The sequence below is a fragment of the Thermobia domestica genome, chromosome 3, assembly GCF_964235325.1.
Source record: "Thermobia domestica chromosome 3, izTheDome1.hap1.1, whole genome shotgun sequence".
In the NCBI taxonomy this organism is placed as follows: Eukaryota; Metazoa; Arthropoda; class Insecta; order Zygentoma; family Lepismatidae; genus Thermobia; species Thermobia domestica.
The window spans coordinates 57066975-57093661 of NC_137456.1; the positions used below are offsets into that span (position 1 = coordinate 57066975).

The 26687-nt window shown below is 35.2% G+C and overlaps 1 protein-coding gene across 1 annotated transcript; it reads right to left on the reverse strand.

Moving 5' to 3' along the window:
• Nucleotides 1-234: 234 nt before the first annotated feature.
• On the reverse strand, nucleotides 235-13592 carry LOC145680405 (small ribosomal subunit protein uS8A). The gene is made up of 4 exons (XM_081750915.1): nucleotides 13437-13592; nucleotides 10562-10702; nucleotides 8471-8636; nucleotides 235-369 (listed from the first exon to the last, which is right to left on the reverse strand). The coding sequence occupies exons 2-4, from the start codon at nucleotides 10692-10694 to the stop codon at nucleotides 276-278; spliced, it is 393 nt and encodes a 130-aa protein (XP_081607041.1). The 5' UTR covers nucleotides 10695-10702; nucleotides 13437-13592; the 3' UTR covers nucleotides 235-275.
• Between the last annotated feature and the right edge of the window lie 13095 nt (nucleotides 13593-26687).

Genomic DNA, 26687 nt, shown 5'->3' on the forward strand with positions numbered 1-26687 from the left:
CTCACTAGACATAGGTGTATGGCTTATTAATCAAACCAAAACGATATACATACTTAAAAGCTACGAAAATACAATATCACACTTAACAGCTCTGAAGTATCTTCTTTGCCACTCTTGTCTACTGTATTCATAACCATGAAGTAAATATCAGAGAAAAATATAAAACTGATCCTGAACCGGACAGCAGACAGTGTGGCGATGTGGTAAGGTATGCCCACTCCTTTGGATCTACGATTTTCACTGAGAAAAGTCTTTATTTTACTCTAACAGGTACATTAGAAGAAAAATCCCAGAATTTTCCCACCAAGATGCTTTCTTCTCGCTTCTTCGTGGTCCATGATACCACCTGACGTCGTTAACACCACGTATCTGCAAAGAAATATACATTTATATGTTAAAGAGCGAAAACCTTAAAAATGTATTTAGATTTCTACTAATATTATATTGCAAAAAACAGATAATGGCTTCGTATATTGTTGTGAAACTTACGATTTACGATGTTGTGACTGTATTTAAAGTTAAAATTAGGTGTTAAATGAACTTTTTATTCAACTTTAGGGATAGAGTTCCCAGGGAATGACAAATGTAACAATTGTGCAAAGCTGCAGCGAAAAGTACTCAACCGAAAAGTACCTGAAATTTAGAACGCAGATCGAGACAAAGTGCACGATCTGAAAGGACGCAACCGAATGTACGTTAAGGGCGGTGGTTAAAGACTAGCAACAAATACAACTCATGCATGGGTGACGTCTCTTTTTCCTAAGTTGAACAACATACCCAGGAGAAATTCATTCGATGGTGATGGTAAGACTCGCTGTGAAAATTTATACTCTTATCGTGTAGTTCTAAATTATTTATTTTTAATCCGTCTTCCACTCGGTATTTAATCAAACTTTACCTGTGTTAAGTGCTAATGTTTTAGAACAAAAATTTTCAAAACCTGGTCTTCGGGTTTTATTCCTTAGAGTGAAATGCGATTTTTGCGTCTACAATATCGCGTTTCGTATCATTTAAATATTCTGAAAGGACTAAAACAATGTTCTTTTACATAAGGAAGAGACTAAAGGTTGACAGTGATAATGTGAAACTGATGGGCATTCGTTCAAGATGCTGTTTCGTCGAGCCTTAACATTTACGGAATATATTCATAGGTCTACATAAGTTTATTATGAACTACTAAATTTTATGTCCAAGAGTCACTGTCAGCGAAAACCTCATTGTTGACAGTTTTATATAGCACAACGGTCTCCCTAACATTTGAAATTACAAAAGCTTCGGATGTACTGTCGTCATAAGAGTCAAGTCACGACGATATAAAAATAAAACAAAATCAAATTATAAGGAAAAACCTAATGGACAGTATGAACTTAATATCCGTAATATGAGTCTTCATTACTCTTACTGAAGATGCAAAAACGATAGATGTCTCACCTAATTTTGTTATGAGTATATTCTTTCAATATTTCCACTGAAAATTATCAACTTTGATCACGCAGATCAGGATTATTATTATTTTAAACAATAAACAAAGGGTAGTTCTAGGATATCAATTTTTGTTTCCGTACCGCAGTGTAACCTAGAACATGATGAAGAGTGACCCTGGTTAATTCTGCCAACTACCATGGCAATATAGACGATGACACAGTAAGGGAACACTAAACCTAGCTTTTAGATTTTCAAAATATGCTATGTATATGTATGGGAAGCCTTACAGAACTATCCGTCTGTCTGTCGAAACCAGGAGGGAAAAAAAGGCAGAGAGAAATACAGCTTCCAAAAATTAATTCAATTTTCCATCATTACCACGACCGCGTTTATATACTGTGCACCCATGTGCTCTAAATAATCCCCCCCCCCCCCCAACACAAACTTAGGTCTGAAACAAGGAAACAAGCCGTGATTTTGCAAACATATTAGCTCTTGTAGAGTAGCAGTTTAGGTCTTACAAGCAGGCATCGGAGCGTCTAATGGCAATGAAAATAGCTACTTTGTAGACCAAATGAAACACAAAAGGAGACTTCGTAGACTAAATAAAACAAAAAAGGAGACTTTGTAGACCAACCCGCCTGATAAGGAACTTCACAAATCAACTTTCAGTCATAAGTTAGAAAATGTAACATTTTTTTATAGTGATTTACCCCAACCAAGATGCCGATTAAGACCAGAAATAAAAAATATATTTATCTACTTTCCAATCTTCACAAATGATTAAATATATTTGTAATTTTCGAACATATATAAAGAAAGCTAAGGGACAGCTCAATTGTAAAGTCTTGAACAATACTTTTTTTCTGGTCCTGATGGGGATTGGCTTTCTTCAAAGATACAATAACATCATTATGATTTAACGTCTCAGGAACATTAAATATATGTAACATAACAAAACCTATGTTTTAGAATGTACCTATTTGTTACAACTCCATTGAGGTAATATAAGAACTAGAAATACCCTAACAGGGAAATCTTGATGGTATCGAACTCGCATATATCGAATAGATCCACCATTTTAAGGGTGGCAAAAAGCTAATTGTTTCGTAAGCCCCCTTACTAATCTTTTAGGATACACTATTCAATTGTTTAAAAACGTGCGAAAATTTTACGTTTAAAACATTCAACGGCACTTGTAACAAAATATTCTGAAAGCGAAGTGATTCCATCACTTCTGTACTATAATAGTCAATAATATGTAATGTAGTCGTTATTTCGTAACATCGAGGTAATATATACATGTACAGTAGGGTGCATCGAATTTCCACTTTTTTTGAAATCAGCTTACCCTTAGTGTTATTTTTTTGCGAAATGGCCTCCATATAACGTGTAAAAAATTGCAAGTCGATTGGTCAATATCTTTAGGTGCCACCAACGGCCAAAAGTTTTAAAATGTTAAAAATTAAATGTTATTTTAAAAAATGTAAAATATCTAGTTTTATGAAATATGGTTATCCTATGTGGTTTTGTTTCTGTAAAAGGTCAATATTTTACGTGAAAAAAAAATTCAGCTTGATGAGTCAAGTCATTCAGGTGCCACCTGTGGCTTAAAATATGGACAAATGTGTCCCTACTTTTTCATTTTTTAAAATTAAGTTGCATTGTTTGTGATTCATCTGGATCGTTAATTTGATAAGAAAGGTTTTGTTTTATATCTGCAGCTATTTGCTTATTTCCAAACGTTAATGATGGAAATAACCCAGAACTCACCATGAGGAGATGGCTGTAGTTCGAGTTCCGCCCACCCGTATATACTAATGTTGCATATGATAGTGCAAGTCATATTGTTACTCTTTTACCTCAAACTGTTTTTCTTTTCTTTTTTGTATTACATTCTGGTATGTTTTTTTCTTGATTGTAGTGTTGATAGGACAAATCTATGTCGTGCTTCTTGCCCATATACCGTTGATGCCGCTTCTGTCCCCAACTTCACCATTCTTTCTACCGCGCTAGTGTGAAAGGGTAAGGATGTAATATATTCATTAGCCATTGGAGCCGTCTTTACATTTTCTCTTAGCTTCTGCACGCTGAAGTGTTTTGTCAGTGGTGGCTCCGTCAGCGTCATGTTGACCAATTAATCATATCAACATAGTTTGTCGCTTCTAAGTTGATTTCAGGAATGACGAATTCTCGCACCGGTACGCGATCACCAGATTGAGTCGTTTGTCTTGCTTTTAGGACTCGCCCCCAGCCGAGCTCTCGTACGTTAGCATCTTGGTCAGTCAACATTGATAGAAGTAGGTTCTCAGGATGACCGTACCACGCATTTCTACGGACACTGGATCAATTATTTTCCTGTATCTCGCTTCCATGTGGCGAGAAGTCGTGATGAGTTGCCACAAATGACGAGCTTCTTCTGCACACGATGGATTACGGATCACAGCAAACCAGAGTGGCGCGTAGACCATCATGATGTACTGGACGATGGTTTTAAGTTCATTCGTGGGTTCTTTTGTTCCTACGCACAAACGTAAGACTCTATTTGCAGTAATTACCCATCTAGCTTGATGAATTTTACCAGGCTTCATGTGAGCTAACTCAATGGGCCATTCTGAAGAAACCGCTTGGCAGATATTCAGCACATATTTTTGATCCGTGTTTAATGAATCCTCAGTGAAGTTGAGATCCCAGTCTACTGGAACGGGCTGAAAAATCTGGAGTGACAACTCTTCGCAGATTGGAAGTGCTGATCCTATTGGTCCTTTAAATGTATTTGGTCCAATAGATTTGCCGTCTATAAATTCAATCAAATGTCGAAATGGAAGCTCATTCGTGTGTATGATGATTAATTGGTGATATGATTAATTGGTCAACATGACGTTGACGGAGCCAAAACTGACAAAACACTTCAGCGTGCAGAAGCTAAGAGAAAATGTAAAGACGGCTCCAATGGCTAATGAATATATTACATCCTTACCCTTTCACACTAGCGCGGTAGAAAGAATGGTGAAGTTGGGGACAGAAGCGGCATCAACGGTATGTGGGCAAGAAGCACGACATAGATTTGTCCTATCAACACTACAATCAAGAAAAAACATACCAGAATGTAATACAAAAAAGAAAAGAAAAACAGTTTGAGGTAAAAGAGTAACAATATGACTTGCACTATCATATGCAACATTAGTATATACGGGTGGGCGGAACTCGAACTACAGCCACCTCCTCATGGTGAGTTCTGGGTTATTTCCATCATTAACGTTTGGAAATAAGCAAATAGCTGCAGATGTAAAACAAAACCTTTCTTATCTATAAATAATTAAAGATCCAGATGAATCACAAACAATGCAACTTAATTTTAAAAAATGAAAAAGTAGGGACACATTTGTCCATATTTTAAGCCACAGGTGGCACCTGAATGACTTGACTCATCAAGCTGAATTTTTTTTCACGTAAAATATTGACCTTTTACAGAAACAAAACCACATAGGATAACCATATTTCATAAAACTAGATATTTTACATTTTTTAAAATAACATTTAATTTTTAACAACATTTTAAAATTTTTGGCCGTTGGTGGCACCTAAGGATATTGACCAATCGACTTGCAATTTTTTACACGTTATATGGAGGCCATTTCGCAAAAAAATATCACTAAGGGTAAGCTGATTTCAAAAAAAGTGGAAATTCGATGCACCCTAATGTACAGTCAGGGACAAAAAGTCGGGCACTCCCCGTATAACTTATACGAGAAGTGTCCGACGTTTTTGTCCCTGACTGCACTTATATTTGACACTCGTATGTCATTGTATAGTCACGGAAACTAAATATGTGTACTTCATTTGTTTCCTCATGAAGACCGGAGATATGGATTGCATTTGCTCGTATACATCAGTTCATTGAAACTTACGGAATACATCACCTTAGAGAGGAAATTCTCGAATCGAAGGCTACAATAAGACCATGCTCGAATTCACACTACGACACATATATATATATATAGTTCTTATATTATCTCAATTTACAACTAATTAAATTAGGATTCCCACTTATTCTGCAAGTACGAATTCCCTTAGTTTTCCAGATCATGATTTATAAATTTCCGATTCTACATATAATGTAAAAAGGTATCTATTTTCCTCTTGCTACGGGTTGACTCTGCATCAACATTTATATAGTCGTTAGGCCGTAACATTATTTTTAAGTCGGAATGTTACACACACACACATACACAAAAAAAAAAAAAAAAAAAAAAAGTTTGCTGTAGCGAAATAAAGGTTTAAAAACTGGATTTAAGAAGTATAAATCCATACTTAAAATTCTTTTACTTTTTCAGGTTTTTAAAGGTTTCTATGACTATGATCAAATTCTATTACTTTTGAGCTGGATTAATTCCCCCACTTTCCCGGTTTACCAGGTCGATGGGAACCCTGTTAAATAAAGAGAGGTGGTACCCTGTTGCAAATTCCATTGTAGTTAACAAAAAAGGTATGACAAACACAGAAGAGTCTCCCTAGCAACTTCTCTCTAGGGAGACAGAAATCCCTCCAACCTCCCTATATTTCCTTGTATTTATGTCATTTTCTATTCATCATTATTTTCTTCTATTTAATTACTAACATTTTCTAGTACATTTGCCACAATCCAAACAATATGACTAAGTAAGGAAGAACAAAAAAGAGACTTAATAGACTAATGTTTCAGAAATAGACACTGATAGATGAAAAACAGACTCGCTCCGATGCCTGTACAAGCTACAACGTAATTTTAAATGGCCTAATTCTTCCAACGATAATCATGATGTGGTGTTCTGCCCGAAGGTAGGTGTTTGCCCAGAAGGTCCTTGTGCAAGGTGAACCCATGGTAGCTTGCAATGCCTTCCATGGTATGATGATGTACTAAGGACGGGGCCTACGGAATCACTTGGTATCCGAACGATTTGTCCCTCCCACCGGGAATCGAACCCGAGACCCTTTGACTACAAGGCAATGAGCATCAACACTCATCCACCGGGAACACATTCAATATTGGCATCTAATTTATTCATATAGGTTTCAATTTACTGTTCGGAGAAAATGCATTATATTAATTCTTAACCAACAGTTATTCCAATTTTGAATTATGATTGAATTTCTTACATATTCCCTTCCCATTGCAATAATAAAATATGGAATAAAAAAAGAAGTGTTTCTGACACTGTTCATTTTGAACTAATGACATAATTAAACATTATAGTGAGTTTAGTAAAAAACATTTTATAAAATTTTACATGTAAAAATTATATTAGTTTGCATGATGAGTGTGGATTCTTTCATATCTTTTTAAGTTACTCTACTTACTCGAACGAATAAGATAAACTCTTTCCAAAGTATTTGCAAATAAACCTTTCCCAGTATGCATTTTCTTTTTTCATGTTGTAGGTTACTTGAATAATGAAATGATGATGAAAGAATAAAACTTGTCAAAGTATTTGTAAAAAAACTTTTTCTCCTGCATGCGTTTTCTCATGTTCTTAGATTACCCAAATAAATAAATAAATAAAACCTCTTCCCAAACTATTTACAACGAAACTGTTTTCTCATGTGTATGCATTTTCTTTTCTCATGTTTTAGGTTACATAAATAATAATAATTAAAAAAAAAAAAAAAAACTCCCAAAGTATCTGCCAAGAATTGTTTTCCTCCTATATGCATTTTCTCATGCTTTAGATTACTTGAATAAAAAGAAAACTTCCAAAGCAGGGTTGGCAAAAAACATGACTTTTATTGGGATTTTTTTTTTTTTTAATTTACTCTATGTATTTATATTACATATGGACAGAAATAAGTTTGTTTCGCCTTGGCGTTATTGTGCAACAATGGGGTTATGTTGAAAGGGGTCACATAAGAAAACGGAATCCAAACCGCTTCTCGACTTACATCCAAAAGAAATTTTCCTCCATTTGAACTCGAAACCGAGACTAATTGGGCACAAATGCGATACGTCTGCCGACTTACTTAAGAGCTCCTGATAAAAATACGTTGTACTGATCTTTACATACTTGTTTATATACTTGTCAAGAGTCATTTCCGAAGGACAAAAAGAAACAGTTACACAAGTGAAATCATTTTACAGAATTACATATGGACAATTTCAAAATACTGGAGAGTACAGAAGAACTAATTTAGTCTAAGTTGGTTCACTACGACTTTTCTTAGTTCAAGTTAAAAAAATACGACGACTTAATTAGCATATCAGTAAGAAAAGTGAATAAAGATACGAATTATTTGAGTCCACTTTGGCTCTGACCCATTCATACACAAATAGATACCAAAGATACTTCTGATTTCAATAAATGCCTCTCGTGGGGTTTGTATGACCCCCAAAAAGTACGGCAATTTGATGTATTTTAATAGTAAACATTATTAAAACGAAACAATATTTAGAATTTTCTTTGATTGCAGTTGCATAACAATAGAGAGAGTTGCGAGTATTTTAAAAGTAATCGAAAATGACAGATATTAGTGTTGAATTAATAGTTTTCGAGGTCGTAGAGTTTAACGGTATCAGTTTTCATTATGTTCATCTTCACCCCTTGGGATGGAGATGGGAGAGGATGAATAAAAATAATCAGATAAGCTAGCTAATTAGTAACTACGGTAATTATAGAGAATTATACACATTAACATATTTTCTCGTAACGCGGGCTGCTAGTTTTAACTATTATTTTATTATGGATCTTAAAAGAAAAATCCAAAATTCTGCCGCCCTGTGCTCGAGCACAGAACAGGCCTTATCATTATCCTCTACAATTTTTCGATTTCCTGAATGTGCAACTCTGGTAGTTTTTACAAAGTGAAGCGGGGCTCACTGCTCGTAACTATAGGCAAACCACAATAAATCTGTCAGGTATTGGAAAAACTTATCAGAGCCTACACCAGAAGCTATATAAACAAACAAAAAATGCAATGAAGAAAATTTGAAGATGCCACCCGGTTTACATTTAGATATTTCTGTTTGTGTATGGAATAATTAGGATGTAAATAATGAAATAGCACAACTTACCCGAACTGACGTGACGGCAACAAATTATTCGTCCACTTTTCGATGTCTCGAATTGGAACATCAAACCTAGGGGAGATTACACCACATTTGTTGAGTCGACCCGTCAAATTTACAACGATTTTTCCGGATCTGTGGTCATCTACGATTTCAAACTCTCCAATGTAACCTGAAACAATAATAATACTGGTAAGAAACACATTAAGTATTAAACTAATGTAAATGAACTATTCATGTAGGAAGATTGAAGCAAGCAAGTCTCATATACAACATGAAACAACTTTGGGAAGTGAATTTTCAGAACAAATGAAAACAATTATAAGAAACATGGATACACAAATGTGTTATTTCAGTTCTTGTTCATAGAACATTAGTCGGAAGACATAAAACGAGTCGTAACTTGAGAAAGATTTCAGATAAAGGTCGGGTCAAAGAATATAGTGATTATCATGAGCCTAGAGTCCATTAATATACCTGTGGATATGGAAATGTGTCAAGTAGCTCTCATGAACTTCCTTTCATGCTTTGGGCCTAATCCTGTTTCCGCTTCTATCAAATTCAATCAATTTCATAGATGAGAATTTACGCATTTGTGTACCCTTGTTTGAAAATGCTACGAATGACAGAATACAACAGAACCGAGCACGGTGAAGTCTCTTGCTTCATTGAATGAAATTCAGAGTGAAAATATGCGCATAACCAGGGGATAAAACGTGGACATACACTCTTATGGAAAAAAAATCTACCCAACAAATAATAATGGTTAGTCCCAAACGTAACATGACGCAGTGAATAGAAAGTACAGCTAATTTAAACACAAACAATTTCTTGAAATATTATTTTTCTCCAAGTACTTTTAAGAAAATGAAACTCCAGTGCATACATGATTATACAGTAAACCCTGTCAAGCTGGCCACATGTCTATCTTGGAAATTGGCCGCATTGAAGCAATGTTTACTTTATGATGATAATGATAAATTTACTTGCGTATCTTGGCCACGCAAAATACCATTTTGTTATTTTTCATAACACTTTCGTATTCCCATGAGAGGCAGAAGTTCTGTATTTGTGACTGGAGATAAAGTAGCATGAATTCCGATTTGTTCTTGGAGACCAATGGGCAGAACACTACCCTGATAAAGTGGTGAAGGAAGATGATGAAAAAGCACGTACAGGAAGTCAGGAAATAGCTGTACAGACTTGTTTAACCTGTTTTGGTAAAACCATTAGCTATATCGGCTCCTTTTATCAGTGGGAAGATTTAGCAATTCTGGATAATTCCCAAGGTTAAAGCTATCATCTTAACTGTAAACTACTGGGACCAGAAGTTTGTAGAAAAGTAGCCGAGGTTTTGAGATATTAATTCCTTTAAGATTTTCTCTCAACACCTTTTGCTCATTAACAAGAGGTACTGTACATTATTTTTTAGTAGCTGTCGGGCCATTGCTTATTAAAATTTTACAATCAAGTAATACTAGAAATCCCATTCTCAAAATACACCAATCACACTCATGTTTTGTAAGTTGGCCACTTTTCAATGGACTGATGGTGGCTAACGTAGACGAGCCTTATTGTATTCGGAATCCATGCAGACTATTTTAATGTAAAGAGCCTCGCTTTCAGAATTGTGGCTGACTGTAGGCCAAGATACGTAACTAGTTTTACATAGCATTTGAAGGACCAATTTGAGTTCCACTAATCAAATACTAATGGTTGGGCCGATTTTTTTTTCAATATTCTGGTGTGAAACATCTTTACAGTTGTACATAAAAACTACGATGGTAACATGAATACTTAAGGGGACTCAATAATTCATTACTCTTAACCCTTATCCGGGCAAGCGAGGCCTCTCAGGCCCAGTAGCTTCATTTATTTTTTCGAATTTCTCAATAACCATAAATATTTCGATGACATAAATTCTGAATTCTTCTATCGTTAGTCGAAGTTAAAGTCATGAACATATCGAGTTGGTAACGCCCAGTTTCCCGTCTACGTTACACAAATATATTGCCCGGACAAGGGTTAATTTGCCTGAAATAAAATTTTAACAACACGGTAGTAAACATTTTATAGAAATTGAGGGAGCAAACTTACCATGTTTCATCATCACCGACAGGAATTTAACTATTACTTTTGAACATGGCCTTATGAGGACCTGTCGTTTCCCTCTCTTCTCTGCATTGTTGATAGATTTTAAGGCATCTGCCAATGCATTCATACGCACCATTGTGAATTCTGAAAGTATACAACACAAGTTAATCAATAGTAGTCTTTCAAATGTTCTCTTAATTCCTAGCTATTAACCTATCTGTTAATAAGTTGGGGCAAAATTATGTAATTCATTTCGAAAAATTGCTGTACTACAAAAATGGATCCGATAATCCACAATTTATCTTCGCATATCAAACAATATCGTTCATACGATTACACACCAAGATACCAAATAATTTTTGTCCGCTTCAGTTCATAAAAACAATTTACACATTTTCCAGATATTCTAGTAGAATTTAACCGGAAATATGTGAAATGCTTCTAAAAATAAAATACTCAAATTTCATCGTATATAATCGAAATCCAAAGTACTTTAAGGCTTTCATCTTCCGAGTTAATACGAGAAGGTCATGAAGAGTTCTCAATGTTATCGACTAGGAAACAGTTAAGCAACCGCACTTGTTCAACTGAAAGTTTTACAGTTAGTTTTAAAAGCTTCCGGAGTGTGGTGAAGTCGCTTTAATCAATTCATAGTAGAATGTACCAAATTGTTCAAAGTCTATTTCGATAATAATCTTTCTATGTAACTATAACTTGTGGTCGTCAATTACAAATTGTAATTTTGCTTCACAATTAACTTCAACATCAGCTTTTAATTTCAGGCTTTCACACAAAAATTCTTTAGAGACTAGTTTAACCGTTAAGTGACTACCGTTAAAAAACCGTACAGGTTGAGTTGACAAAACGGAAGCTTGTCAAGTTTGCAAGCTGCATTTCTTTCCCCAAACTGGAAACATTACAGTCTATACCTTTACAAGAGCGTTTGACGTACATTCATCTGTTCTACCAACAGTACTAGATGTAATTCGAGACCCTGATTTCGTAGTTTTCAATAATCGATTTAGCAATTGGACCCGCTGTGCGGCACAAAATCTCAATGCCTAAAAACGTCAAAATATTATAATTTCTCATTGCGAAATTAAAGGAAGTATTTCTGAAGGTAGGAGATGCATTCCTTGACGCAGATCCACTTTAAAAGTGCAATACCGTCACTATTTGCGTATAATTACAACGTCCGGACATAAACGCACAAAAACTACAGTGCGAAAATCACAAACCAACTCGGGCTAGGTGATCACTAAAAATACGAATTCCATCTCACAAACAGCGCAGGGTGAAATTGGTGGGTCCGCGTGGGATGGAGGTCCCACAATGCTGGTCCGCACATATTGGTGAACACAGGTTAGTAACTGGGTTGAATCCTCCCTATCAAAGCTCAATATGTAATATCGAGCGAAGGCGGGTTAGTAGCCAGGTTGTCAATCACGACACACTTGATACGTGGACCAGTGTTCTAGAACCCTGCCGCGGGGTGCGTCAGCGACGGTGGGTATCCACGTAAACGATGTAACTATTAAAAAAAAAAAAGACAAGGTTGGGTTACAGTAGGTACTTTCAGGCCTTTCCATATTTACACCACTTTCTGCACGATTTCAATCTGTGGTCTCCTACAATACGCAATGGGAAGGGAATGTAGATTAGTAGCTGGGTAGGTTTCTTTCTGTACTAAAGTATATACATTTAACTTACACAGTATGGTAATAGTTAAGAATAGCTACTTCTCATCTCCCGTGCACGAGGATAATTCTTACTGTTGCACTACCTACAGAAATGATTCTGTATCATGTACAAGTGGTAATAGAACACACAACAAACCCAGATCATGTTGTATTCACACTCCAACATGGAGTGAGAATACACAGTGATCTGCGTTATTATGTGTTGTATTACCACTTCTACATCAAATAGAATCATTTTTGTACGTAGTGCACCAGTAAGAAGTATCCACGTGCACGGGATATGCGATATGTGTTTTCAAATCCCCCACAGGCATACCCCCCACAGTCATACACTAAGTACAAGGGCACATTATTATTCTTCCCATACGATATAAAAAACAGATATTCCTAGAAAAACACCTTAAGTACAAGCAAGGGCGCCCATGTTGTGGTTTCCAAGGGGCGGCAAATATAAGCGAGGTTTCAAATATAGTTTCAAATTTTGCTATAACTAATGTAAAAGTTCTATTGGGCTTTCGATATTCCAAGTACGATTTTCTCTTAGGGGGGCGAGCGCCCCACCTTGTCCCCCCTCAGGGTGCCCTTTAGTACAAGGGCAACTACGTCAATGTAGGCAGACCTATGTACAACTTCCATTCGCCGACACTATTCAGAAAAAAATGGCACCTCCGCGAAGAGCGAACCTGAGAGAACTGTCTGTTAAGATTTTCTTCTGAGATGCAACAGAACTTCTTCACAAACTACGTTGAAGAATCTCCGATTTACCTTTCCTTCTTGTAAATTTTACGTATTTTATATCTACTCTGGACCTACTCTCAAGTACTGTACCTAAGCTGTGAGTATAGAATAATTTTCGGTAGTTCACATTGTAATAATCATTTTTCAGAAGTGCACGGCGCAACTGATTCCGTATCATTAATATTCAAGGATGCTACTTACAATCCAATACTACCTGCAACTTAATTACGTGTAGAACCGTAAGAAATGTGTATGTATACATCATGTGAAAGGGAAAATACCATTTGTAATGTTAAATACACACCAAAATATAGGTAACTCACAAGTATGTTACCTCAGTTATCTAATAACCATCCTTATTTATATGCACGCAATATATAAATTTCCCTTCCTAAGGTAATATAAATTTAAAACTAGATTAAACAAATAAACATATTTACCTGATTACCTCGGCTACACCAAACCTAACACTTCACACACGTTTCGCTGCCATACACTTGATCTTCTCGAAAGGAAATGGCGTTAAAAAGGTGGCACAATGCTGCCAGGTCGGAAACTAAAATTATTCACTTTCTCGAAAATGGGACCTAGTCGTTCTCCGTAACAATTTGCGTAAACGCTACGCAAAATCTGCGTTTTATTTTGCGATAACAGGTTTTACAGTTCGTTAAATCTCAGTTCATTGGAGCATAGTTTTGTAAAATTTTGGTAGAAGGTATGATTTCGAAAGAAGAACATATAAGAAATTCGAATGTATGTAGATCTTACATGTAAATGCGAGAATATCTAAAACAGAGTGCACTTGTAAGCAGAGAACGTAGTACTGATAACATGCAAACGATAATAGGCACTGTTGTAAAATGTGATCCTTAGTGATCGAAGTACCAGAAATGTAGCTTTCTGCAGTACTGTCTTGGCAGTAGAGTATCCGAGGACAGTGTTAAGGTATGACGAAAGCGACTGATGTTGTGTTCAAATATCAAAGAAAATTAAAACAATAATTTGATTACCTGACGTGTAAAAGGATTAAACATTACTATTTCAATGAATTTATAATTTCCAATTCCTCATATTCCTAATTTATAGGAAGAAGAACGTAATTAAACGTTTGCAAGAGTATGAGTTACTCAACGTGCTGTAATATGTCAGAAATACAAAGAGCATATGACATCAACAAAAAGAAATGAATTAGTGTGGTTTTACATGATACTGCGCTAAAGTTAAATGTGAAACAAAAGGAATAATTAATGATGAAAAAGTGCAGAAGAAAGAAGAAAAGATTGATCAAAAATGCATTGGAGTTGTGTTGTCATGTGTACTTTTCGCGCATGTCTACCATCCCTGAAATACACCCTCGCTGCCTGTGCTGCGTTCCAGCCTAGACTCACTTAGGTAGCATTAGTGCTTTTTAGTGGCCAACTAGAATAAGTTAGTTTATGCTTTTCAGAGCAACAAGTATATCTTAGGACAGCTCAAAATCCCCTATCCTCGTCACTCGTTATAAACAAAGGAGTACCTGAAGGATCAATCTTGGGTCCCCTTAGTAGTAGGGGCCCCCGTATATTACGCTGAGTCAGCAAAAATTTTTGTGACGTCATAGGTCAAAGGTCAATGACCTTGGCCCGGGGTCAATGACCTAGGGGTACCTAGGACCACCCCCTCTAAATTTTGGCAGGGGTACCTTGGCCCACCCCCTAAATTTTGGCAGGGGTACATAGGACCACCCCGCTTAAATTTTGGAAATTGCCAAATCTAAAAATTGGGTATGGTAGCCTAGGACCATAGTATGTACCTCTATCAGTATTGGGGGTCTATGTCGTTCCCTTTCATGGGTAAAAAATTGCCAAAAAGTCAAATTTCGGAGGTTTTTGACCTAATTTATCCCCTTGGATGAGGTGTTATTACCCTATATAGTTATATGGGCGTATACAGGGGTCCATTACCTTTCATAAGACATGGGTACATTAATGCACCCCTTGAAAAATTTGGGAGGGGTACCTTGGCCCACCCCTTAAATTTTGGAAATTGCCCAATTTAAACATTGGGTATTATAGTACAGGACCCTAATATGGATCACTATAAATTTGGGTGGTCCACCTCGTTCCCTTTTAGGGGTACAAAATTGCCAAAATATAAACGTAAGCAATACGTTGTACCACGTGTTTGGTTTTCGACCTAATTTATCTCCTTGGATGAGGTCCTATTACCTTATATGATTATATGGTCATGTATAGAGGTCCATTCCTTTCATAAGACATAGGTACATTAATGCACCCCTTGAAAATTTTGGCAGGGGTACATAGGACCACCCCCCTTAAATTTTGGAAATTGCCAAATCTAAAAATTTGGTATGGTAGCCTAGGACCTTAGTATGTACCTCTATCAGTATTGGGTGTCTATGTCGTTCCCTTTCATGGGTAAAAAATTGCCAAAAATTCAAATTTCGGGGTTTTTTGACCTAATTTATCCCCTTGGATGAGGTGTTATTACCTTATATAGTTATATGGGCGTATACAGGGGTCCATTACCTTTCATAAGATATGGGTATATTTGTGCACTCCTTTAAAAATTTGGGAGGGGTACCTTGGCCCACCCCTTCAATTTTGGAAATTGACCAATTTAAACATTGGGTATTATAGTACAGGACCCTAACATGTATTATGATAAATTTGGGTGGTCCACCTCGTTTCCTTTTAGGGGTACAAAATTGCCAAAATATAAACGTAAGCAATACGTTATACCACGTGTTTGGTTTTTGGTCGATTTTATCCCCTTTGATGAGGTGTTATTACCTTATATGGTTATATGGTCATGTATAGGGGTCCATTACCTTTCATAAGACATGGGTATAATAATGCACCCCTTGAAAAATTTGGGAGGGGTACTTTGGCCCACCCCTTAAATTTTGGAAATTGCCCAATTTAAACATTTGGTATTATAGTACCGGATCCTAACATGTATTATGATAAATTTGGATGGTCCACCTCGTTCCCTTTTAGAGGTACAAAATTGTCAAAATATAAACGTAAGCAATACGTTGTACCACGTGTTTGGTCTTTTGGCCCAATTTATTCTCTTGGATGAGGTTCTATTACCTTATATGGTTATGTATAGGGGTCCATTACCTTTCATAAGATATGGGTATATTCGTGCACTCCTTTAAAAATTTGGGAGGGGTACTTTGGCCCACCCCTTAAATTTTGGAAATTGCCCAATTTAAACATTTGGTATTATAGTACCGGATCCTAACATGTATTATGATAAATTTGGATGGTCCACCTCGTTCCCTTTTAGAGGTACAAAATTGCCAAAATTTTAGTACAACCACGTGTTTGGTCTTTTGGCCCAATTTATCCTCTTGGATGAGGTTCTATTACCTTATATTGTTATGTATAGGGGTCTATTCCCTATCATAAGACATAGGTACATTTGTGCACCCCGGGAGGGGTACTTTGGCCCACCCCTTAAATTTTAGAAATTGCTCATTTTATATATTTGGTATTATAGTACTGAACCCTAACATGTATTATGATAAATTTGGGTGGTCCACCTCGTTCCCTTTTAGGGGGTACAAATTGCCAAAATATAAACGTAAGCAATACGTTGTACCACGTGTTTGGTTTTACCTAAGTTATCCCCTTGGATGAGGTTCTATTACCTTATATGGTTATATGGTTATGTATAGGGGTCTATTCCCTATCATAAGACATAGGTACATTTGTGCACCCGGGAGGGGTACTTTGGCCCACCCCTTTAATTTTGGAAATTGCCCCTTTTTACATGTTTGGTATTATAGTATAGAACCCTAATATATATTACTATAAATTTGGGTGGTTTACCACGTTTCCTTTGATGGGTACGAAATTGCCAAATTTTAGTACAACCACGTGTTTGGTTTTGGCTCAATTTATCCCTTGGATGAGGTCCTATTACCTTATATGGTTATATGATCATGTATAGGGGTCCATTCCATATCCCTTAAATTTTGGAAATTTTCCAATTTAAGCATTCGGTATCATAGTACATGACCTCAACATGTATCATGATAAATTTGGGTGGTCCATCTTGTTCCCTTTCATGGGTAAAAATTACTAAAATATAAACATAAGCAATATGTTGTACCATGCGTTTGGTTTTTGGCCCAATTTCTTCCCTTTGATGGGGTTCTATTACCTTATATGGTTATATGGTCATGTATATGGGTTCATTTCCTATCATAAGACATGGGTACATTGACGCACCCCTTGAAAAATTTGGGAGGGGTATCTTGGCTCATCCACTCGGTTTTAGAAATTGTTTTAATATAAGCATTTGGTATCATAGTACAGGACTTCAATATGTACCACTATAAATTTGGATGGTCCACATCGTTCCCTTTCATGGGTAAAGAACTACCAAAAATCGAATTTCGGAGGTTATTGACACCTATTTAGCACGTTATATGGTTTATTACCTTTATATGTTTATGTTCCCTTTTAAATTTGGGAATTATCAAATAACAAAATTCGGTAAACGTTTTCTAGGACCCATTGGTGTTCCTCTTATGGCCAAATATTCAAAATTTAAATGTTATTGACCGGCTTTATTATTGAATAAGTACAGGATTTATTACTTTTTCATAAGACACAGGTGTATTTGTGTACCAATCTTTAATTTTGGGAGGGGTACATTTCTTATTGTCATATCAATAATTGGTAATTGTTCTTTGGGTAAATCATTATAATCACGTGATCAGTTATTGACCTATGATGGGATTAGGAGTCCAGGACATTGGTACATTGAAACTTTGTAGGATAATTTGAGAATGCGTCATTGGTATTGATTATTACAGCCAAATATAAACGTAAGCAATACGATGTACCACGTGATTGACCTTGATGAGGTAGTGTACAGGGATACATAGCTAACCTTATTGAATCTTATGACTCATAGTCTTAAGGGAATACATGCTACAACACTGGCAAAGTTATTGTAGATGCAATTTGATTGGTGGATCACTATCTTTCGTGCAATCTGATTGGCTGATCACTATCTTTCGTGCAATCTGATTGGTTGCTGATTTTCAAATCTTTGCTGCATTCAGTTTTTAAGTTTTATTTAACATTTAAAAATCTTGGTTTCGTTCAACATTTTGGACTCACTGATAAATATAATCAAAACCGTTTATTTGTTAATCGAATAGTTAAAAACCGGATAAAGTTTGACGGTTAACCGTGAAACGTAAAATTTTTTTAGTTTGAAATTTTTTGTTTTAATTTTTTTGTTTCAGAATTTTGTTTGAAATTTGTTTCAAAATTTTTTGTTTGAAAATTTTTTTGTTTGAAATTTTTTGTTGCAAAATTTTGTTTAAAATTTTTTGTTTAAAATTTTTTGTTCGAAATTTTTGTTTTGAAATTTTTTGTTTCAGAATTTTGTTTGAAAATTTTTTTTGTAAATTTTTTGTTTAAAATTTTTTTGTTTGAAATTTTTTGTTGCAAAATTTTGTTTGAAATTTTTTTGTTTAAAATTTTTTGTTCGAAATTTTTGTTTTGAAATTTTTTGTTTCAGAATTTTGTTTGAAAATTTTTTTTGTAAATTTTTTGTTTAAAATTTTTTTGTTTGAATTTTTTTGTTTAAAATTTTTGTTTGAAATTTTTCGTTTCCAAATTTTGTTTGAAATTTTTTGTTTCAAAATTTTGTTTGAAATTTTTTTTGTTTCAAAATTTTGTTTGAATTTCTTTCGTTTGAAATTTTTTTCGTTTCAAAATTTTGTTTCAAAGATTTTTGTTTGAAATTTTTTGTTTCAAAGTTTGGTTTGACATTTTTAAAGTTTGTGCACTCATTAGTAAAGAACCGGAACTGTTTAGAACTAAAACCTCTGGCAACATTGTGGTGCAATAGTACACGTTAGAACATGATGCAATAGTACACGTCAGAATATGGGGTTGTACTTGAAATGAAAAAAACACAATTCATTGAAATGGATCATTTTATTACACTCCACATACATCCATACCAGATAGTGGTTCTGGATATTGTCGATACAATGTATTTTGAACTTCTTGCACTAGTTTGTCTTTAGCATATAATTTTAATTCCAATTGAAGTCTTTTAAGGTCTATTGCAATATCAATTGGTGGAAACTCAATGTTCATTTGATCACAAATAAACTGTTTATCAATACAGGTATGCACCCACGAACGATGTTGACAATATCTAGATACATGTTGTACAATATGCATAACACATTTTGAAGGAATATACTTGTTTTGTTGCACACTTCCACTGCATGTTTCACACACTGAAATACGCTGATGAATTTGTTCCATTCTGTTTGTGTTAGATACACCATGTTGTGTGGGACATGGAATGTACTCTTTTTACGTAACAGCACCATCTTCTCTTCGAGCACCACTTCATGATTTGAGCCTAATGATTTGACTATGGTCACATTTAGCTCATCATTCATTTGGTCGATTCGTGACATTCTTCACAGGTCAGTTGTACACCAAATTGCTCTGCTTTGCCCAATCGAATCACTGGTTCAAATGTTCTAGCACTGATACCAATCATCACATGTTTTGTTTATTGGATAATAGCTTGCGAAAATGAATTCTTTATCGTTAGAAGTACACATCTTTCCTCCTGAAAAGCACTTGCTCAAATGATTTCACGGTATTGGTTGATTTATAGAACTACGGCTGACGTCATGTGCTGACGTTTGAATTCATGATTTCATCACAGTTGCTGAAGTCATGCCGACCAACCAAATTCATACAACTATGTCTGATGTGTTGATGTTTGAATTCATAATTTTGCTGACGAATCTGGCTGTGTACTAAATTCAAGTTGATGACTTCGACCCAAGAATCCTTTGTAACATAAAGATACAGATCCAGTATTTAAGAAACGCAGCAGTTCTTCTTGTTTTGATGCTTCCATGGGTAAATATCTTGCTGGTAAAATTATATACTTATCATTTTCAAGCTTCACTACGATTCTTAATCCAAACTCTGTAGGGATCATTTGGCTAGCTAAGATTCTATAAGGTACATTCTGTTGTAAATCAGTAATCTTGGTAAATGATTTCATCACATCACGCGTGTTTAGAAACTGCAGACAAGTAGCCATGATAATGTTATCATGAATACTAACGCGAACGATGATGCAAAACTGATGACGTATCATTATCATGTTCTGACGTGTACTATTGCATCATGTTCTAACGTGTACTATTGCACCACAATGTTGCCAGAGGTTTTAGTTCTAAACAGTTCCGGTTCTTTACTAATAAGTGCACAAACTTTAAAAATGTCAAACCAAACTTTGAAACAAAAAATTTCAAACAAAAATCTTTGAAACAAAATTTTGAAACGAAAAAAATTTCAAACGAAAGAAATTCAAACAAAATTTTGAAACAAAAAAAATTTCAAACAAAATTTTGAAACAAAAAATTTCAAACAAAATTTGGAAACGAAAAATTTCAAACAAAATTTTCAAACGAAAAAAATTTCAAACAAAAAAATTTTAAACAAAAAATTTACAAAAAAAATTTTCAAACAAAATTCTGAAACAAAAAATTTCAAAACAAAAATTTCGAACAAAAAATTTTAAACAAAAAAATTTCAAACAAAATTTTGCAACAAAAAATTTCAAACAAAAAAATTTTAAACAAAAAATTTACAAAAAAAAATTTTCAAACAAAATTCTGAAACAAAAAATTTCAAAACAAAAATTTCGAACAAAAAATTTTAAACAAAAAATTTTAAACAAAATTTTGCAACAAAAAATTTCAAACAAAAAAATTTTCAAACAAAAAATTTTGAAACAAATTTCAAACAAAATTCTGAAACAAAAAAATTAAAACAAAAAATTTCAAACTAAAAAAATTTTACGTTTCACGGTTAACCGTCAAACTTTATCCGGTTTTTAACTATTCGATTAACAAATAAACGGTTTTGATTATATTTATCAGTGAGTCCAAAATGTTGAACGAAACCAAGATTTTTAAATGTTAAACAAAACTTAAAAACTGAATGCAGCAAAGATTTGAAAATCAGCAACCAATCAGATTGCACGAAAGATAGTGATCAGCCAATCAGATTGCACGAAAGATAGTGATCCACCAATCAAATTGCATCTACAATAACTTTGCCAGTGTTGTAGCATGTATTCCCTTAAGACTATGAGTCATAAGATTCAATAAGGTTAGCTATGTATCCCTGTACACTACCTCATCAAGGTCAATCACGTGGTACATCGTATTGCTTACGTTTATATTTGGCTGTAATAATCAATACCAATGACGCATTCTCAAATTATCCTACAAAGTTTCAATGTACCAATGTCCTGGACTCCTAATCCCATCATAGGTCAATAACTGATCACGTGATTATAATGATTTACCCAAAGAACAATTACCAATTATTGATATGACAATAAGAAATGTACCCCTCCCAAAATTAAAGATTGGTACACAAATACACCTGTGTCTTATGAAAAAGTAATAAATCCTGTACTTATTCAATAATAAAGCCGGTCAATAACATTTAAATTTTGAATATTTGGCCATAAGAGGAACACCAATGGGTCCTAGAAAACGTTTACCGAATTTTGTTATTTGATAATTCCCAAATTTAAAAGGGAACATAAACATATAAAGGTAATAAACCATATAACGTGCTAAATAGGTGTCAATAACCTCCGAAATTCGATTTTTGGTAGTTCTTTACCCATGAAAGGGAACGATGTGGACCATCCAAATTTATAGTGGTACATATTGAAGTCCTGTACTATGATACCAAATGCTTATATTAAAACAATTTCTAAAACCGAGTGGATGAGCCAAGATACCCCTCCCAAATTTTTCAAGGGGTGCGTCAATGTACCCATGTCTTATGATAGGAAATGAACCCATATACATGACCATATAACCATATAAGGTAATAGAACCCCATCAAAGGGAAGAAATTGGGCCAAAAACCAAACGCATGGTACAACATATTGCTTATGTTTATATTTTAGTAATTTTTACCCATGAAAGGGAACAAGATGGACCACCCAAATTTATCATGATACATGTTGAGGTCATGTACTATGATACCGAATGCTTAAATTGGAAAATTTCCAAAATTTAAGGGATATGGAATGGACCCCTATACATGATCATATAACCATATAAGGTAATAGGACCTCATCCAAGGGATAAATTGAGCCAAAACCAAACACGTGGTTGTACTAAAATTTGGCAATTTCGTACCCATCAAAGGAAACGTGGTAAACCACCCAAATTTATAGTAATATATATTAGGGTTCTATACTATAATACCAAACATGTAAAAAGGGGCAATTTCCAAAATTAAAGGGGTGGGCCAAAGTACCCCTCCCGGGTGCACAAATGTACCTATGTCTTATGATAGGGAATAGACCCCTATACATAACCATATAACCATATAAGGTAATAGAACCTCATCCAAGGGGATAACTTAGGTAAAACCAAACACGTGGTACAACGTATTGCTTACGTTTATATTTTGGCAATTTGTACCCCCTAAAAGGGAACGAGGTGGACCACCCAAATTTATCATAATACATGTTAGGGTTCAGTACTATAATACCAAATATATAAAATGAGCAATTTCTAAAATTTAAGGGGTGGGCCAAAGTACCCCTCCCGGGGTGCACAAATGTACCTATGTCTTATGATAGGGAATAGACCCCTATACATAACAATATAAGGTAATAGAACCTCATCCAAGAGGATAAATTGGGCCAAAAGACCAAACACGTGGTTGTACTAAAATTTTGGCAATTTTGTACCTCTAAAAGGGAACGAGGTGGACCATCCAAATTTATCATAATACATGTTAGGATCCGGTACTATAATACCAAATGTTTAAATTGGGCAATTTCCAAAATTTAAGGGGTGGGCCAAAGTACCCCTCCCAAATTTTTAAAGGAGTGCACGAATATACCCATATCTTATGAAAGGTAATGGACCCCTATACATAACCATATAAGGTAATAGAACCTCATCCAAGAGAATAAATTGGGCCAAAAGACCAAACACGTGGTACAACGTATTGCTTACGTTTATATTTTGACAATTTTGTACCTCTAAAAGGGAACGAGGTGGACCATCCAAATTTATCATAATACATGTTAGGATCCGGTACTATAATACCAAATGTTTAAATTGGGCAATTTCCAAAATTTAAGGGGTGGGCCAAAGTACCCCTCCCAAATTTTTCAAGGGGTGCATTATTATACCCATGTCTTATGAAAGGTAATGGACCCCTATACATGACCATATAACCATATAAGGTAATAACACCTCATCAAAGGGGATAAAATCGACCAAAAACCAAACACGTGGTATAACGTATTGCTTACGTTTATATTTTGGCAATTTTGTACCCCTAAAAGGAAACGAGGTGGACCACCCAAATTTATCATAATACATGTTAGGGTCCTGTACTATAATACCCAATGTTTAAATTGGTCAATTTCCAAAATTGAAGGGGTGGGCCAAGGTACCCCTCCCAAATTTTTAAAGGAGTGCACAAATATACCCATATCTTATGAAAGGTAATGGACCCCTGTATACGCCCATATAACTATATAAGGTAATAACACCTCATCCAAGGGGATAAATTAGGTCAAAAAACCCCGAAATTTGAATTTTTGGCAATTTTTTACCCATGAAAGGGAACGACATAGACACCCAATACTGATAGAGGTACATACTAAGGTCCTAGGCTACCATACCAAATTTTTAGATTTGGCAATTTCCAAAATTTAAGGGGGGTGGTCCTATGTACCCCTGCCAAAATTTTCAAGGGGTGCATTAATGTACCTATGTCTTATGAAAGGAATGGACCTCTATACATGACCATATAATCATATAAGGTAATAGGACCTCATCCAAGGAGATAAATTAGGTCGAAAACCAAACACGTGGTACAACGTATTGCTTACGTTTATATTTTGGCAATTTTGTACCCCTAAAAGGGAACGAGGTGGACCACCCAAATTTATAGTGATCCATATTAGGGTCCTGTACTATAATACCCAATGTTTAAATTGGGCAATTTCTAAAATTTAAGGGGTGGGCCAAGGTACCCCTCCCAAATTTTTCAAGGGGTGCATTAATGTACCCATGTCTTATGAAAGGGAATGGACCCCTGTATACGCCCATATAACTATATAGGGTAATAACACCTCATCCAAGGGGATAAATTAGGTCAAAAACCTCCGAAATTTGACTTTTTGGCAATTTTTTACCCATGAAAGGGAACGACATAGACCCCCAATACTGATAGAGGTACATACTATGGTCCTAGGCTACCATACCCAATTTTTAGATTTGGCAATTTCCAAAATTTAAGGGGGGTGGTCCTATGTACCCCTGCCAAAATTTAGGGGTGGGCCAAGGTACCCCTGCCAAAATTTAGAGGGGGTGGTCCTAGGTACCCCTAGGTCATTGACCCCGGGCCAAGGTCATTGACCTTTGACCTATGACGTCACAAAAATTTTTGCTGACTCAGCGTAATATACGGGGGCCCCTACTACTCCCTTTTATTTTCTATTAACATTGCTGACCTCATAGATTCCATTAAATACTCTACTGTACATTGCTACGCGGATGACACACAACTTTGCATCATGTCATCACCACAAAATATTGAACTAACTGTAGAACTTGTTAATAGAGATTTGACCTCTATATCTGAATGGTGTACCGATAACGGTCTTGTCATCAACCCCAATAAGTGTATATTTACGATTATGTAAACAGTTGAGTAAAATCAAGGTAGGGGATCTAGAAATAAAAATTATGAACACTTATATTTCTTACTCTACACATGCGAAAAGCTTAGGACTCATATTGGATAAGGAACTAAATTACAATAATCATATATCTACTCAGAGTAATAAAACTATTACTTTATTATGTCGACTTTACAAAGCCAAAGACTTTCTATCTCAGTCTATGAAATTATATCTCATACAAGTTCTTGTTTTACCATTATTAGACTACTGTGACGCTGTATATGGACCATCTCTCTCCGTTTACAATTCTAAAACTATACAGAAAATACAGAACTCGTGCATTAGGTTTGGCTTTAACTTAAAGAAATCGGAACATATCCTACCAGTGCTAAATAGAAACGATATTTTAACAATGTCGAGAATTAAGATACCTACGCTATAGTTGTGATATATGAAATCCTTAAAACTCAATCCCCACAATATTTATATTGTAAATTTACAAAGCGGTCACAAATTCACTCTCACGTTACGCGTAACAGTGACAAATTCAATGTACAAAGACTTAACTGAAGATAGTGCAAGGATCATTTTCTAGAGCAGGTCCGAGAGTATGGAATGCGATGCCAAAAGCTCTCACGGAAATAAAGTCATTTAATTCATTTCGAAATTCGTTAAAATCACATTTAATGAAATCCCAGCGACTGGCCTCTGGCACTTATGACATGTACAGTTTTATGTAACAACTTAGCTAAATCCAACAATATCGATACTTTTTATTGCATATGTGACTTGTTTATTTTCTGATTTATTCTTTTACTTGTATTTTTTTTTAGTTTTTTTTCATTCCTTTTGATGTGTAATGTTTAATATTGTATTCTTTTGACAAAGGTTAGGTGGTAGAGCAGCCAAGGCTGAACCTCGCCCGCTTCAATAAAAACATTTTCATTTCATTCATTCATTTTTCATTCACTATCTAAGACAATAAAAATGCATTTCCTGGTAAGAGTTGACATTTCATGAATATAAGTATGCCGAACTGTTATACGAACGAACGTTATAAGTATGAACAGTTATAACTGATTTTGGATGTTTTGCTTTGCGTTACTCTCTGAAATTTTTGCGAGGGCTGGTACAGAATCAGGCCCACGATCATGTGTCAATAATTCATGAAACTAAAGATTGAACGTGCATGAAATGTTTCTTTCACAGAGGTGATTGGGGGGGGGGATATTAATGTCAGACTTCGAGATTTATCCCCACATATAAGAAAATTGTTAAATTCGTAGAGCATCACGAGGTGTCTTGAGGGGAACAAGCTCCTCGTGGCCTACTGGTAGGAAAATCAGTGATTCGTAGTTTTTAAGAACACTGCTTCTACCACTTGCATTCAGAATATGGAATAGTTGTTCACTCTTCCAAATATGTTTTTGATCAGAGAACATTAATATTTATGAAGGTGTCAAATTAACACGAGCGCTTAACAATAATAATTTAATTTATGGCGTACTAACAGGGTGATTAAGACACTACTTAAATGTTAATAAAAGTAAGATAAATGACTCATATTTAGACCGTTAGACAGCATATATCTCACATTTCACAAATAACTCTCAACAATCTACCATATTTAGCTAGCATAAAGATCACACAGGGCCCGTCGGACACGACCCAATAAAAGAGCAAGTAGTCTTGAAAAAGACTGTTTATCACAAGGACTTTAAATAAGTCCGTATTCAAAGAGTGTAAGACAATAAAAGCACAGTTACTTTTGAAAGCTAAAATCTGACAAGGAATCCTAGGTATCGATCAGAGCCTGATATTCATAAAACTTTGTATATAAAGAGAGTGAGTCGGGAAACTCGCACAGCCAAAATTGTAGCTGCAGTGTCCAAGACGTTGGGACACTGGGTTCGAAAAAGCTCAAAAGTGGAACGTCCGTA